This window comes from Dendrobates tinctorius, unplaced genomic scaffold, assembly GCF_039654945.1.
Source record: "Dendrobates tinctorius isolate UK_male_01 unplaced genomic scaffold, ASM3965494v1 ptg000048l, whole genome shotgun sequence".
In the NCBI taxonomy this organism is placed as follows: domain Eukaryota; kingdom Metazoa; phylum Chordata; class Amphibia; order Anura; family Dendrobatidae; genus Dendrobates; species Dendrobates tinctorius.
In genome coordinates, this window is record NW_027361716.1 from 16,557,344 (window position 1) to 16,572,260 (window position 14,917).

General features: G+C 42.2%; 1 protein-coding gene across 4 annotated transcripts in view; it reads right to left on the reverse strand.

The window, feature by feature from the left end:
- Positions 1–1,207: 1,207 nt before the first annotated feature.
- WT1 (WT1 transcription factor) overlaps positions 1,208–14,917 on the reverse strand; it is an 87,775-nt gene continuing 74,065 nt past the window's right edge. For 3 of the 4 annotated variants that reach the window (XM_073576323.1, XM_073576322.1, XM_073576320.1), the window contains 4 exons: positions 12,976–13,126; positions 12,379–12,468; positions 6,180–6,272; positions 1,208–3,811 (listed from right to left, as the gene is read on the reverse strand). In XM_073576323.1, the coding sequence (XP_073432424.1) occupies positions 3,690–3,811; positions 6,180–6,272; positions 12,379–12,468; positions 12,976–13,126 (456 nt within the window). In that variant the 3' untranslated portion in view covers positions 1,208–3,689. The remainder of the gene's footprint in view (positions 3,812–6,179; positions 6,273–12,378; positions 12,469–12,975; positions 13,127–14,917) is intronic. The other variant, XM_073576321.1, reaches the window with a different exon arrangement.

The following is a 14,917-nucleotide window of genomic DNA, read 5'->3' on the forward strand; positions in this document are numbered from 1 at the left end:
TATGGTGATCTGTTTGTATATGCCGTTGTGAGCTGTTTAGGTCGTCCATTATTGCGCGTCGGGGAGATGGGCGGACCGCCGGGCCATCCGAATTTTCGTTTGGAGGTAATGTTGTCTTGGGGTATTAACCTCTATCTGGGTGGGCACTACATATGTCCCCCAGTGGGAGGGATAAGAGGTCTCTCTGATATAATGCGTGCTCATTGGTAATATTCCTTGTTCCTGTGGCAGCAGCACATAATGGTCCTACTGGCATTGTAGCCGTAAAATTTATAGGAGCGTATATTTAGATACTGTTCTATATTGACACGTCTGTTTAGTATAGTGATCTTTTTGTATGCTGTTGTGAGCTGTTTAGGTGTTCCATTGTTGCGCGTCGGGGAGACGGGCGGACCGCCCGGCTATCCGAATTTTGGTTTGGAGGTAATGTTATCTTGGGGTATTAACCCCTATCTGGGTGGGCGCTACATATGTCCCCTAGTGGGAGGGATAAGAGGTCTCTCTGAAATAATGCATGCTCATTGGTAATATTCCTTGTTCCTGTGGCAGCAGCACATAATGGTCCTATTGGCATTTCAGCTGTATAATTTATAGGAGCATATATTTAGATACTGTTCTATATTGACACATGTCTGTTTAGTATAGTGATCTTTTTGTGTATGCCATTGTGAGCTGTTTAGGTGTTCCATTGTGGTTCACCTTTATGTGGACCACATTTGGTAACTGTTTTTGTGAGCACATTTAATACATTATTTGCCTCCATAAATCTCATTCAATATATATTTGAACATCTTGATAAAGGTTTTCTTTGGCCGTGGCTAATCCTGCATGTCCTGTGCACTGCTGCACTCTTTGTCTGTTGTTTGCACACGTTCCCCATTTTGTCCGTTTCTGTCCTTTCCCTAATAAAGATGATATATTTATATATACTAATATGGGATCTTTGGTCGTAATGTTTTGTGGTTTCCACACTCCCACTCTATGGATGAGAATTAGGCCAATTTTTCCTACAATAGTGTGAGCAAACCCCAAAACTGAATGTCCACATGTTTATTTGAAGAAACCCCTCTAGTGTGCACAGGGAACTCCAACACTGCCTTTCAAGCTTTCAGTAACAAATATACCCCTTCCTGGATATTATTTCTGCATGATTAACACTATATGGGATACAATGAGCATAAACTGCTAACAAATGACAAAACAACTATTTCTTCTCTTTGTATTACATTTTAATACCATTTAAGCAGCATATTTACAATTATTGGCCACAAAACCAGTGCAGCCTTTACACTGTTCACAAATGTCAAACTGCTTCCAAGAATTGAACATCATAATTTTTCCTCTGAAATACATGACAATACTGGAAATGGATATGCAATCAGATAATTGGTTCATAGAGAGAACTTGGTTGTTGTAGTTGTGGAATTTACTATTTACCCATCAACAAGTATTACATTAATTCCAGAGTTAACTCTAGTGCCTTGGATAAAGTAGAAGCATGCTTGGTCCCTAGGCATGTTAATTGGCAAACTGTTCACTTTTATTCAAAGCTGTAAAATAAATTAAAGTCTACAAAAAATAATTCTTCAACGCAACATTCAATAATAAAAATATAAAAAAATCCCACTCACACACACGCTCTTACAATATTAATCTATTGGACTCATGTATTGCCCCTTAAAAATTTGGATATTTTATGTCCAATCTTTATAAATGTGATGAAAGGATGAGTGCAGTATATGCAACTTGACTTTATATACTTTTTAGAAGTTCTGCACCTTTCTCTGTAAGTGCAGTCAAGCCTACATGATTGCCAGAGGCGTATCTAGGGGGAGCAGGCAAGGCATGGGACCCGGTCACAGGTGTCAGGTGATCCAAGGTGTCTCCCTAGCAGCTGCATTTTGCTGTCCCCCAGACTGGGAAACGCTGCTAATGTCAATTGCCGGTGCACAAACTAGATTGGTGGTAAGTGCTCCAGTAGAGCTGAAAACACCGAAGATTTTGTGTAGCGGGCTTTAAGAGTGAGGGTGTGGGGAAGGTTTAGTAAAGCAAGGAGAATGGGAAGATTTAGTATAAGGGGGGAAGATTTAAGGACACAGTTTGGGGGACTGGATAAATTTGAGGACACAGTATTAGGAGCAAGGTGTGAGATGGGAGGCTTCTCAGATTTTCACTGAACATTGAGAGAATTAAGGAGAGCAGCAAGACGGCTTGTGACTGTAAGTATGTAAATTGCATATGTGGGAGGGGGCGGCAACTGAATTCTTGCCAGGGTACCAGAAAATTTATCTGGAGAAATTTGCCTTTCATCCTAACTCCCAACCCAAAAACAAAGCTTTCAGATATGGGGGCATGTGCAGGAACACACCAGTGCTCATGCTGAAACACTCTGTGTTTGTGCTGTTTGATCTTCATAATATTGCCTAATCTTGGATGGAATGAGTTTCAGTGGAGGAGGCTGATGAGCATATTTCGCACACGTGTCCTCCACTTGTGGCCATTTTCCCAATAGGGAGGGCTTATAATTAAGGCAGTTCACTTTGGGTTGAGTAGCCCTACAGATAGAGAAAAATAGAACAAAACTTCTATAAAGTACAGTATATTTTAAAAAGTTGCTTTCACAGTATTCACATTTCCAACATGTTTGTTAACATTAGACACAAAATGGCCAGCGGGAACAATGGTGGATCCAAACCTCCTTCACATCATGGAGTTTGTGAATTGTAATATATACAGTTAGCAAGATGTCTATACAGGAGGACAACTTACTTCCATTTCCATGACATAAAGTAAGATGATAGTAGTTTGGCCCAAAAATGTTGAAGATGTGCAGTATCAACTATGAGATGGAATGAGATATGGTCTCTGGACAACCAATCTTAGAGTTAAAATCAGATCCTTGCACTATGGTAGCAATTTTTAATTGTTAGAAATTGTGTTTTCTATTCAAACATTTTGATCAATAGGAGTATTTTTCTGGGCTTTTAGTCTACCTCATGATGGAGACCAAACCTTACGAAGCTGAATGCTTTCTTTGTGAGCCATGCAGCTGTACCTTTCCTCCCATCACTCCAGTTCCAATCAAACTGCATAGACAATGACAAATGCCATCAATGAAGTGAGATGGTTGATGCAACTGTCAAAGATACCCATGTGCTGGTAATATTATAGCATTAAACAGAACATCTAGCAGTTTAAACTATGCATTGGTATCAAGGCTTTTTCTCCTGTGAGGAAAATCAGAAGCTCTGACACCTCATCACACAACACTACATCAATGTCACCACTATAGATTTGTAGTTCATGCTGTAGATTATATTGCATCTCTGCAAGATAAATAAGTGAAATATGGTTTATATACAGCATAAGTATAGCCATTCAATTGACCAGTGTTATCCAAAGTTGTCCACATCCAGTTCATGGGTCAAACACCAATTTTATCCAAAGGAGTCTAATGATCATTCCAAGAAAGTGACAGAGCACTAAAGGGATGTCGAAAGAAGCTATGTGTCTCTTTCTTAATGGCCGTTAACAAAGATGAACACGCTAATTCCTGTGGTCAGGTCAGCCAGCCAGAATCGCACTTCTTCAGTAATATCTAGTAATCCGCTGGGTGGATGTGCTGAAAGCTTAATATATATATATAATACAGTAGACGTAAAAGTCTAATTGACCTCATCCCTCAGAGCCTATAGAGCCAGCTGGAGTTTGGTCATATTTCTTTGATGCATGTTGTGATGTCGGACCAATTCATCAGACCTGGCAAACTTTTTCTGACAGCTAGGCCATCTGCAACTGAAAGGTTTCTCACCTGTTAACAAAGAAATGTCCAGTTATCATAGAGGAACATCTAAAACCAATAATTGAGAAAGAGAAATGCAAAAAGTAAGCATGCAAGGAACTCATAAAAAAGTTAAAAGGATTTGACCATAAACTAAATTTATCACGCATCACAGACTAATCTCTATCAATCCCATAAACTATGAATAAAGTGGTGGTGCCCTGTGGATATATGATAAATGTTGTCAATTGTCCCATCCCTGTAAACATAGAATTTATGAACAATTCTCTACATGCAGATACGCTAAGCCCAGATTGGACTCATCTGCACGTGTCCTCCTCCCCTACAAGCAGCAAACAGTGCCACAGCTCGCTAAATTGTATCCGGTAGTGTCTTCTAAAGGGTGCCTGACATTGGCCAGTAGTACAGAGATAATTGCAGCTATGGGAAAAGGATTCTGCAGCTTTGATTTGCTCTGTGGGCCCATTGAGGGTGATTTACCACTTACAATATGCAAGTACTCTAAAGACAATAGCACCTGCTTACATTCCCTACACCAAATGACTATTATGTTTCTGGCACTTTTTGTGCTTTGAGAATATTGGTGTTAAGTATTAAGTAAGTCAGTCAAAATATGGTGCAAAAAGAGGAAAGTGTTGGACGTATGTTGAATATATGGTCAGCTATGAACCACACCTTACAACTTTCATATAGATAACAGGTTATATATATCAAGGTAAATACACCATAAATCTTGGGCCAAAAATGTCTTTCATGCTTCTAAAGCCAGTAAACTGTATTACCAAAGAGTTTTTTTCTTTCTACACTGTATTACACTTTCCAGAATGTAAATCCCCCGAGAACGCTATTGGCAGCACTGAACAAACAGGGAATGCTGGAAGATTATAGCACGGCAGCAAAAAGAATTGGAACTGCAGCTGTGAATGAGAATGAACGTTAATACAGGATGTTACTAGGAATCAATACAAGGTATCGCCCGGCAATCAAAATACTTTCATCCGGGGTTCTTTTGTTCATTTGTTTCTCCAACTTTCCTTCTACTCCTACTTTCCTTATTGCACATCCTCCATTTACATTAGGGGATGTGCTAACCAACAATCATTTTTATAGGCACACATTTTGGTCGGTATATCTCCTCATGGAAATGGGGGATATGCTGCCAACAATATGGAAAAGTAGGAGTAGCAAATGACTGGATGAACCACCAGACTCACTGGTACGTGAAATTATGCTGAATCACTTGCTGTAAATCATCGATTGGTGCTCACTAGTGATGAGCGAGTATAGTCGTTGCTCAGTTTTCCCTGTTGTTCTCCGATTATTTTTGTGTGCTCGGAGATTTAGTTTTCCTCGTCTAAGCTGCATGATTTGCGACTGCTAGACAGGCTGAATACATGTGTGGAATGCCTGTTTGTTAGGGAATTCCCACATATACTCAGTCTGTCTACAAGTCGCAAATCATGCAGCTGAGACGAGGAAAACTAAATCTCTGAGCACGCCAAAATACTCAGAGAACACCCGAGCATGCTCGGGGAGACCCGAGCAACAATGCTACTCGCCCATTACTAGTGTGGGGAGGTTGAACTGACGGACAGGTTTGCTTTTGGAGAGAGGCAGAGGGATAGCGCAGTGTAGGCTGAGATACAGAGAAAGGGTTGTCATGTGGTAGTTTGACCATTAGAAGGCAGTGGGGAGTGTAGGAGAGAGTGACTGTGTAACTGCCATTGGTCGAGGTAACTGCCATTGGTCAAAGGTAACTGTCAGGTGATATTGGGCGGAGCTACCAGAACTGGGAGTATAAAGGCTGAGGGAAGGTTCTGGAAGGTCCAGTCAGCCAGGGGAGCTCACTAGAGAGGAGGATCTGCCGTAGAGAGAAAGACGGTAAAAGCTTTCCGGGAGTAGCTGACAGTGGAGATGGTCACGGGGGGGGTGAACCAAAAGGACAGTAGCAGCAGACGGAGACGGTCTGGGGGTACCAAGTGGATGGTGTACTTTGAAGGGTGAAACACTGTGGTGGAAGTGCCTAGGGCAGCCACGGTGGGAAGAGCCACAAAGGACGCCACGACAGTGAAACTAAAAAGTGAAGGTACCCGGGTCTGTAAGCAAGAGAACAGTGAAATTCCTGTGATGAAGTGCAGTGGTCGTTAGAGAGGCGGCCAATAAAATCGGACCTGTTGAATATAACTCATGTCTCTGTCTCGTGTCTGTCGCCGGCAAGAAGTGGGTCACCCCCCCATTCCTATTGGATTATCACCTCCCCTCGCCTATCCTACACTAGCACTGCTCACGTTTATCTGATCATGTAGGTAGACACACTGTTGTGGAATAGCATTAGGACAGTAAATGAATAAATAAATATGAATAAAGGTTTACGCACTTGTTTTACCTGTATGAGTCCTGGTGTGCGTCTTCAAGTGGTCAGAACGGGAAAATTTTCTCTCACATGTTTTACATTGGAAGGGTTTGACACCTGAGGGCAAAAACATGATGGTTACAAAGAAATATTCACTTTTCACTGTACTTTGTTACATTCAGTACAGATATCAATACTACTAACTTGCCTTGTATAGCTGGAGTGCATTCCAGAGCATTAATAAAGTTCAGCCATATGGTCTACACTCATACAAGTTCACGTTTTACCTTTATTACAAAAAATAAACACTTCACTAATTTATTAGTTCTGGTAAATTAACAAATTAAAAAAAGCTGTCAATTATTATATAGAGCTTCATAGATTTCTATGTTGCCATCACATTGGCTGCAGATGGGACTCTAGCTGTCTACGGCTAAGGAGGTATTGGAGAGAAGCTCTGGATGCAAAAGGATCTTCTAAACATTGAGTCAGGTTACATGTTATCCCTGTATTTTATATACTAGGATGTTAATGGAGTTTTCCTAAGAAAGTAAATAAGAATAGGGCATTACTGATTCCTGGGGTTCTGATCTTTTGAATCCCTAGAAAATCGCATTCTGCGGAGCTCCATCTGAATGGACCAATGTTATTCAATGAGGCAGTGCAGATGTGATTATTTTTTTCTCAGCTGTATTCGATATATGAGAAAAATCGCAGCATGCTCCAATTTTACTCCAAAATAAAACAGTGCAAGAAAAAAATTGCATCCCATACGGACTATCAGGACTTCTGGATGAGTATGGGGACGATCTTTTATACCCAAGTGTAAGCAAACCCCTATGATTAGTAGGTGCAGTTGTGTCTCCCATTTTCTTGATAAGCATATATTCATAGCATCATTTTCACACACATTTTGGCTCGTATTGTGCACCAAAATCTATGTGGAAATTTTTTTCTGTTTGAATCCACACTGGGTTTTTTTTTCTAGCAGCATATTTGGATCCCAAGTCCTAAAAATAACAAGTAAAATGTGATTTTTCAGTATTGAATAGAGCTGATGGAATCTTTTGAAATTTAAATTTGTTTGATTGACACATTTTTCAAAAAATTAAGTTTTATGCAAATTGCAATACTGTAAAGCCTTCAATTTACCTGAAAAGATGGATGTGTGCAACACTCTCCGCCTGACTGTTGGTCTCGGGATGGTAGGCAGAGGAGAAGGTCAAGCTAATACCCAATCTTTTGTAAAACGCCCTACAAAATTTGGACATGAATTTCACCCCTCTGCCAGACATCAAATTCAGAGGCACACCATACAGCGTGCTCAATATACAACTTAGATAGTGCTTTAGCGTTAGGTAGTCCTGCCAAAGGAACAAAATGCGCCTGTTTGCTAAATCTGTCAACCACTACCCAGACCAGTGTTTTGCCATTGGAAAAAGGGAGATCAGTGATAAAATCCATGAACAAATGAGTCCAAGGTCTATCTGGAATTGGTAATGGCACCAATTACCCTGCCGGCCAGGTATGGAATGCTTTAGCACGAGCACACGTATCACAAGTAGACACAAACACGGCGATGTCGGAAGACAAGGAGGACCACCAAAACAGTCTAGCAATAGCTCTCTGGGTGGCCACTGGGAGCAGATTCATGGAACTCTCGGAGCACCCTCAACCGATACTGAACTGGCACGAAGAGCTTGTTATCGGGCAATGACGGAGGAGCAAGAGACTGAGCCTCACAAATTTCAAGTTCCAATTCGGAGGACACCCCAGTCACAACCACCCCATGCTGATGAATGGAGGAAGGAGGTTCGGGAGGTGGTATCGGATCCAAGCTGCAAGATAAGGCATCGGCCTTGACATTCTTGAAACTAGGCCGAAAGGTTATAGAAAAATTAAAACGTGAAAAAAATGCGACCACCTAGCCTGTCTAGGAGTCAAACGTTTGGCAGACTCAATGTGGGACAGGTTCTTGTGGTCCGTAATCACCGTGATCCGATGAACATCCCCCTCCAAAAAATGCCTCCATTCTTCAAAAGCTATGGCTAATAACTCCCGATTCCCGACATCGTAATTTCTCTCAGCAGGAAAAATTTCTTGGAGAAAAAGGCACAAGGTCTTAAGTTAGTCACAGTGACGAGTCCCTGAGACAGCACTTCCCCCACTCCCACCTCCATTGTGTCCACCCCTCTACAGTGAATGGATCAGACGAATCAGGCTGGACCAACACAGGAGCAGATATAAAGCATTTTTTACATGTAGAAAAGGCTTCAACTGCCGAGACGACCAGTTTTTAAGATCAGCCCCCTTATGAGTGAGATCAGCGAGAGGCTTGACCACCTGAGAAAACCCTTTAATAAATTTGCGATAATAATTGGCAAAACCTAAAAAATGCTGAAGACCCTTGAGGTCTCTGGGCTGCACCCACTCAAGAATGGCCTGTACCTTTCCATGGTCCATACGAAACCCATTGACAGAAAGGATGAACCCCAGAAAGGACAGCTCTTGGACACAAAATAAACACTTCTCAGGTTTAGCGAACAGAGAGTTCTGCCGTAGCCTGTGAAGAATTGCATGTAAATGACCCATGTGAGATTCTTTGTCACATGAAAATACAAGAATGTCATCTAGATATACCACCATAAGGCACCCAATGAAGTCAGAGAATATATCATTAATGAAATTTTGAAAAACTGCTGGCATGACCAAATTTTCAAGCAAACTCTCAGAGGTGAGAAATAACATTTTCCACTCATCCCCCTCCCGAATACAGAAAAGATTATATGCTCCCCTGAGATCCAACTTGGAAAGCCACTTAGCCCCAGATAATTGGTTGTAAAGATCTAGAATCAGTGGGAGAGTGTAGGTATTTCTCACCGTAATTTTATTTAGTTCCCGAAAATTGAGGCAAGGGCGTAAACCACCATCTTTCTTTTTGACAAAAAAGAATCCATCAGTCACAGGAGAGACAGAGGGACGGATGTGACCTTTGGATAAACTTTCTGAGATATAATCTTTTATAGCAGTATGTTTCAGGCCAGAAAGACTGTACAAATGGGCCTTGGGCAATTTAGCACCTGGAATAAGATTAATAGTACAATCATAGGGGAGATGTGGTGGCAAGACCTCAACCTCTTTTTGGAAAACACGTCCTTAAAATCTTTCAGGTACTCTAGAATACCCTCCAGATATATTGATGACACCAGAACAGCAGAAAGACAACAATTTCAACAATTAAAACCCGATTTCACAATATTCCAAGATTCCCAGTCAATAACAGGATTAATCAATTTTAACCAAGGGAATCCCAACACAAGTCCCGCTGGAAGAATATTCAGAAGATAACATGAAATTCGTTCCTGATGCACGGAACCCACCTTGAGGAGAAACTCCTCAGAGACAATCTAAACAATATTTTTAAAAGAAGAAAAATATCCGGCACCGTTGTGTGAGAAAAGATTACCCTCAATGATAGCACCTGTGACTTCACATCCGTGGTCAGTAACACATTTTTTTCCCTATAGAACGGGTGCTCAATCCCATGTAGAAAAAACATGAAATTTCATTGTAAGAAAAGGAAACAGGATGGCACTCACCGTTCTCTTGTAGCAATTTACTTTATTTCATAAAACGAGGCATAGGCATCGGCACAGGAGCAATGTGTAAAAGACGGACAACAGCCGTTTCGCGCACAACGTGCTTCAACAGGTCCTATGCTCAGACTGAGTGAAACATCTATTTAAACCACATGTGTAGGTAAAAAACTCCACCCCTTCACCTGAACTTGTTTCATAACCCTTCTATCCCAAAAAGACCAAACAACAAAAAAAATAACAAAAATAACAAATATCCATATATTACAGACACCATATCATAATTAAACACATACAATCATAACTGCAAAGCCGGTCCGGGTTCTTCTGTTGGTGGTTCTCCTCGCACCTCCGTCTGCCCTGGGTCCATCCCGCCGTGCCTCCTGTACTCCTGCTTTCCGGCAGTTGGCTCCCCGGCGCGCTCCTCCTCCTCTGCCGTCGGCCGCGCGCACTGTGCCTCTGCACATGCGCCGGAGGGCCAGGCCGCGCGTCCCTGCAGCTCGTGTGCCCTCTCATGTGACCTGACCCGGAAGCCCCCTCTGACCTATCGGAGGCAGCCACCAGGTAATTCAGGCCGCCCTCCCTCAGTGGAGGCGCCTGACTATTGAGTTAGTTCTCTTTGTGTCCAGGCCCTGCTCGCTCCCGCTAGCCTCGCTTGCTCCCGCTCGCTTCCTCTGGTCTCCGTTGTTTCCCGTCACTGGTTCCTGCTAACCGCTGTTTGTCCTTTGCTTTTCAGCTCCTGCTCCAGCCCCGTCTCCTTCTGGCCTTCCGCTTTTCTCCACCATCCTACACCCTACTAGCTCCTCCCTCCGGACTCTGGTTATCCCGGACCCCTCTCCGGATCCTCAGCTGCTCTGCATCGTCTGGCCATCTTCTCGAGCCGACCCCTGGTCCTGGCTGCCGTGGCGCTTGAACTCCCTGTGCCTGCTCCCTAACAGTCCCTGTATAGGGGTTGGTCCCACCTGGCGTGCTCGCACAGGAAGGGTTCGGCGTCACGGTCCAGTGGGTCCATTCTTGCCCTCGTCGCCCGGGACGTAACAGTCCTGTTCTGATTTTAGGGGGCATAATACTCTATGGCTAGGAAATCATTCCGCATAAGGACCTTGAAAGGGTTGTTGTAGTGTGTGGGACACTAAGAGGCATTAGTAGGGGCTTTATTTATGCTAGCAATAAATGTCCCACTCCCTGTAATTAAAAGTTGGAAGGTATGCTCTTTTGTGACTACGCGTATGTGTCATAACCCCACCTACTGTGCTGAATAAATTTATTTGGAGGGGCAAGGGTCCAATTTGGACTTTTGCTATGAGGTCCCATGATTTCTATGTACGCCCTTGTACATGCAGGTTGTTTTCACAGGTTAAACTTTTGGTATCTAAGGGACTGCGTTATTATACACATATAAACATATGCTGAGAAGGACTGACCTATTAAAAAAATAATAGGGGCAAGGCAAATAACGTTTGAAAATAACAAACTGAGCTTTACTTTACCAATGAGCAGCTCTAGTGCCTCAGTGGTCTTGTGCTGTCTATCCCTGCATGACTGCTGGTGTTACCTGCAGTGGTCACATGTTGTAGAGGTGTCACCTCTGCAACCCTGTAAACCATAAAGTCCAGAGAAAAGGTGTGGAGAAGCTGCACTAGAATTTCTGTGGGTCACCTGGTAAGTATTGCTTATTTTGTTATTTTCAAGTGTTATCAGCCTTCCCCCATTTTTTTGTCATCAAACAACACTTTAAGTTGTTGATTTGAGTTCTATTTGTTTCTTGCATTTTAGGTTAAATTTAAAAAGCACCATGTTCAAATGCTGTATGAGTCCTAAATCCTGTCAAAATACATACAGTAATAACACTGCTTCTCTGTCCAGGATAAATGGCTACCTCAGATGAGACAGTGCCAGCTCACATATGACCACAAGTCATCTGTCACTTTAAAAGTGTAATCCAGATGCACTCACTGCTGTTTTTGGAGCTGCTTGGGACACTGGTGGTGTCATGTCTACAATTACCTGTCAGCACACAGGTACCACGCTCTTGCCCTATCTTAATAGAACTGATTTGGGGTGTTATGTATTGTTGGTTGTAGTTACCACATTATGCAGGGTGGGCCATTTATATGGATACACCTGGGTGGGCCATGTATATGGCTACACCTAAATAAAATGGGAATGGTTGGTGATATCAACTTCCTGTTTGTGACACATTAGTATATGGCGGGGGGAAACTTTTCAAGATGGGTGGCGACCATGGCGGCCATTTTGAAGTTGGCCATTTTGGATCCAACTTTATAAATGGCCCACCCAGGTCTATCCATATAAAAGGCCCACTCTGTAGATTGACTTGTTTCTAAAAATCTAAATTATCGATGAACTTTATGGTAGTTGATTAAAATTCACTTGACTGTGGGTTAATCCTTTGCAGCATATGTGGACAATTCAGTTTTTTTAGTGGCTCCTTTGTAGGAGGAAAATTCTGATGATGCGCAGTTTGCCAACAACATTTCCAATAGGTAGAGAACCTATTGCTTAGCATATTAATCCCACTTCTGGTATGAAGTTTTGAACTCTAGAACCTTGTTCCAAAACTTTTCAGACCCCATACGTACTGTATATTTCACCAAGGTACCAACCTGTGTGTCGTCTTTGATGCCTCTTCAGTTGATCTGATCGTGAGAACCTTCTCTCACAGTCTTTGAAATCACATTGATAGGGTTTCTCACCTTAACAGAAAATATGTGTAATAAGACACAGAATCTGCTTTTTTGGTAGCCCCAAAAACATTCATGGCATCTGGACATTTGCCTGTATATCCGAAAACTATTTACAAGATGATCAGCACCAGAAATGCAAGGCTGACAGTTGGATTTCTGCCCCACATGTGCAGTTGATGTGCCAAGAATCAACAAGAGGGCTGACTCCTTTAAATGGGTTAATCCACAGTGGGGCTAATGCTAAACTTTTCCATATGGAATCTACAAGAATAAACATGAAACAACATCCTCACAAGAGAAAACCTTCTCTTTCTTATCAAGGAGGGAACATATTAGTGGTGCTGACAAAAATCTGCTCAATTTTACTCCCAAATCCTCACTAGCTCCCAGACGTGAATGAGACCTCTACTGTATAAGCACATTAGTTTTCATGTAAATAAAAGACTTTCTACACAAACCTTTTCTCACGTGACCTACAGCTATAGACTTAGCGCAGAGCTCTGAGCACTGAATTACCTGTGTGCTTCCTACTGTGCATCTGCAGATGGGACAACTTAAAGTATCTCTTGTTGCATCCCGGATAGGCGCACATGAAGGGTCGCTTTTCATTGGTTTCTGATGTTGACCGTACAATAGTTGGGGTCACTCCCGGAACACGTCTGACATCCTAAAATAAGAAATACATAAATATTAAGTCTTTGGTTTAATGATACTGTTGATACTCCTAAATATGTAAATAATTAAATTACTCATCAAAGTTACCATACTTGTGTCCAATTTGCAACTTCAACATCAGTCATGTTGTGCGTTTTTGTATCACAGTTGTCTCGTGCTACAGATTTTATATCTGCGTTGTTAGCACTGCCCCATAGTATAACAATAGCCGAGTGCTATATGATAAAACATTGTAAAGTCCTCAGCTGTGAAGTAAGCTCGTGTTATTGAATCCTAAAGGGAAAGTCACAGCTGATTCATGCTTCCCTAACCACAGGCAACAATTAGAGCAATTAGGGCTCTGTCATTTCGGCCTATTACGTCTTAGTCTGAAAAGCTGCTGCATTTCAGCAGAGACTTACATTTAAAAACCATCAGGGCACCAAGCAACTTGAGGAACTGTCCAAGATCCTAGATCCCGGTGATTTATCCTCGGCCCTCTCCCCTAAAGTGACAGTTCTGTCCCTACTTGTGTGTATGGGGAGAGACCTATCACTCACCAGGAATGGAGTGGGAAGAATCCCTGGGGATTTGGACTTGTCATATGAGCCGCATTTCAAATCTAAGTTTTCTCTGAAACATTGCAGCTCTTCAGAGCAAGACATAGGTATGGAATAATGGAGCCAGTCTCTTATTCACACGGCCTTTTTAGTCAGTTGACAGGTTCCCTTTAAAGAGTTTTCATTCTTCAACAAAGCAATTGTATAATGAAAATTTATACAATTTACTGTCATTTTTTTTACCCTTTCTAGAAAATTTTCATGATCTTTCCTTGCTGCTAGGGTTGATAGAATAGCTTCGGATAAGTGCTTATCCAAATAGCTATAGCGCTTACCGAATAGCTGCATCGGGAACCCCGATACCTGTAGCACTCCCGATAATCAGCTGTTCGGCGCCGCAGGTGCAGGTGTCAAGGCTGTGTGACAGTCAAAGCACATGCATGGAGAGCCTGTTTGTTGTGACTGTCACACAGACACAACACATATAGCTGCAGTGCAGAACAGCTGATCATTTGGAGCGCTCCAATTATCCGGGGTCCCGATGCAGCTATTCGGTAAGCGCTATGGCTATTCAGATAACCTCTTATCCGAAGCTATTTGATCAACCCTACTTGCTGCCTTTCTATATGAAGTTTCATTGAGTAACCCCAGGGCATATAAGATGTCTCACTCATGCAATCACACAGGTGCTCCTTACAAGACCCAGATTTGGGAACTGAATTCTAACTGTAATAAATTGTCCATCCAGATGTCCATCACAAGACCATGGTGAATTTTTATCTACTAGAGGTCAACAATGAAGATTCCTTTTGAATCACAATAAACGGAGATCTTGATATTTGATGAATAAATAAAGGGAATCTGTCAGCAAGCTTTTGCTGTGTAATCTGAAGACAGCAGGAGATAGAGGCTGAAACACAGAATTCAGAGATGTGTCAATTGTCAAAGTGTGTGCTTCTGTTTGCTAACTGTGAATGGTTTATCACTAAGAGATTAATACTGCTGGACTAGTCCTGCAACTAAGCAGCTCACTGTCTATGGACTTTGTACACAGAGAGTCTGGTGTGGGCGGGGTCAGCTGTGGTGTGGGCGGGGTTAGCTTTCTCAACTCTGCTTCATTCTAAATCTAAAAGCTCTGATTGTGTCAGAACACCTGTTCCCAGTAATATAAGTGACACATTGTTGGATTTAGCTTCTCTTTGCCTACATCAGGCTGCTCTAAGATAAGGTAGCAAAAACCTGCT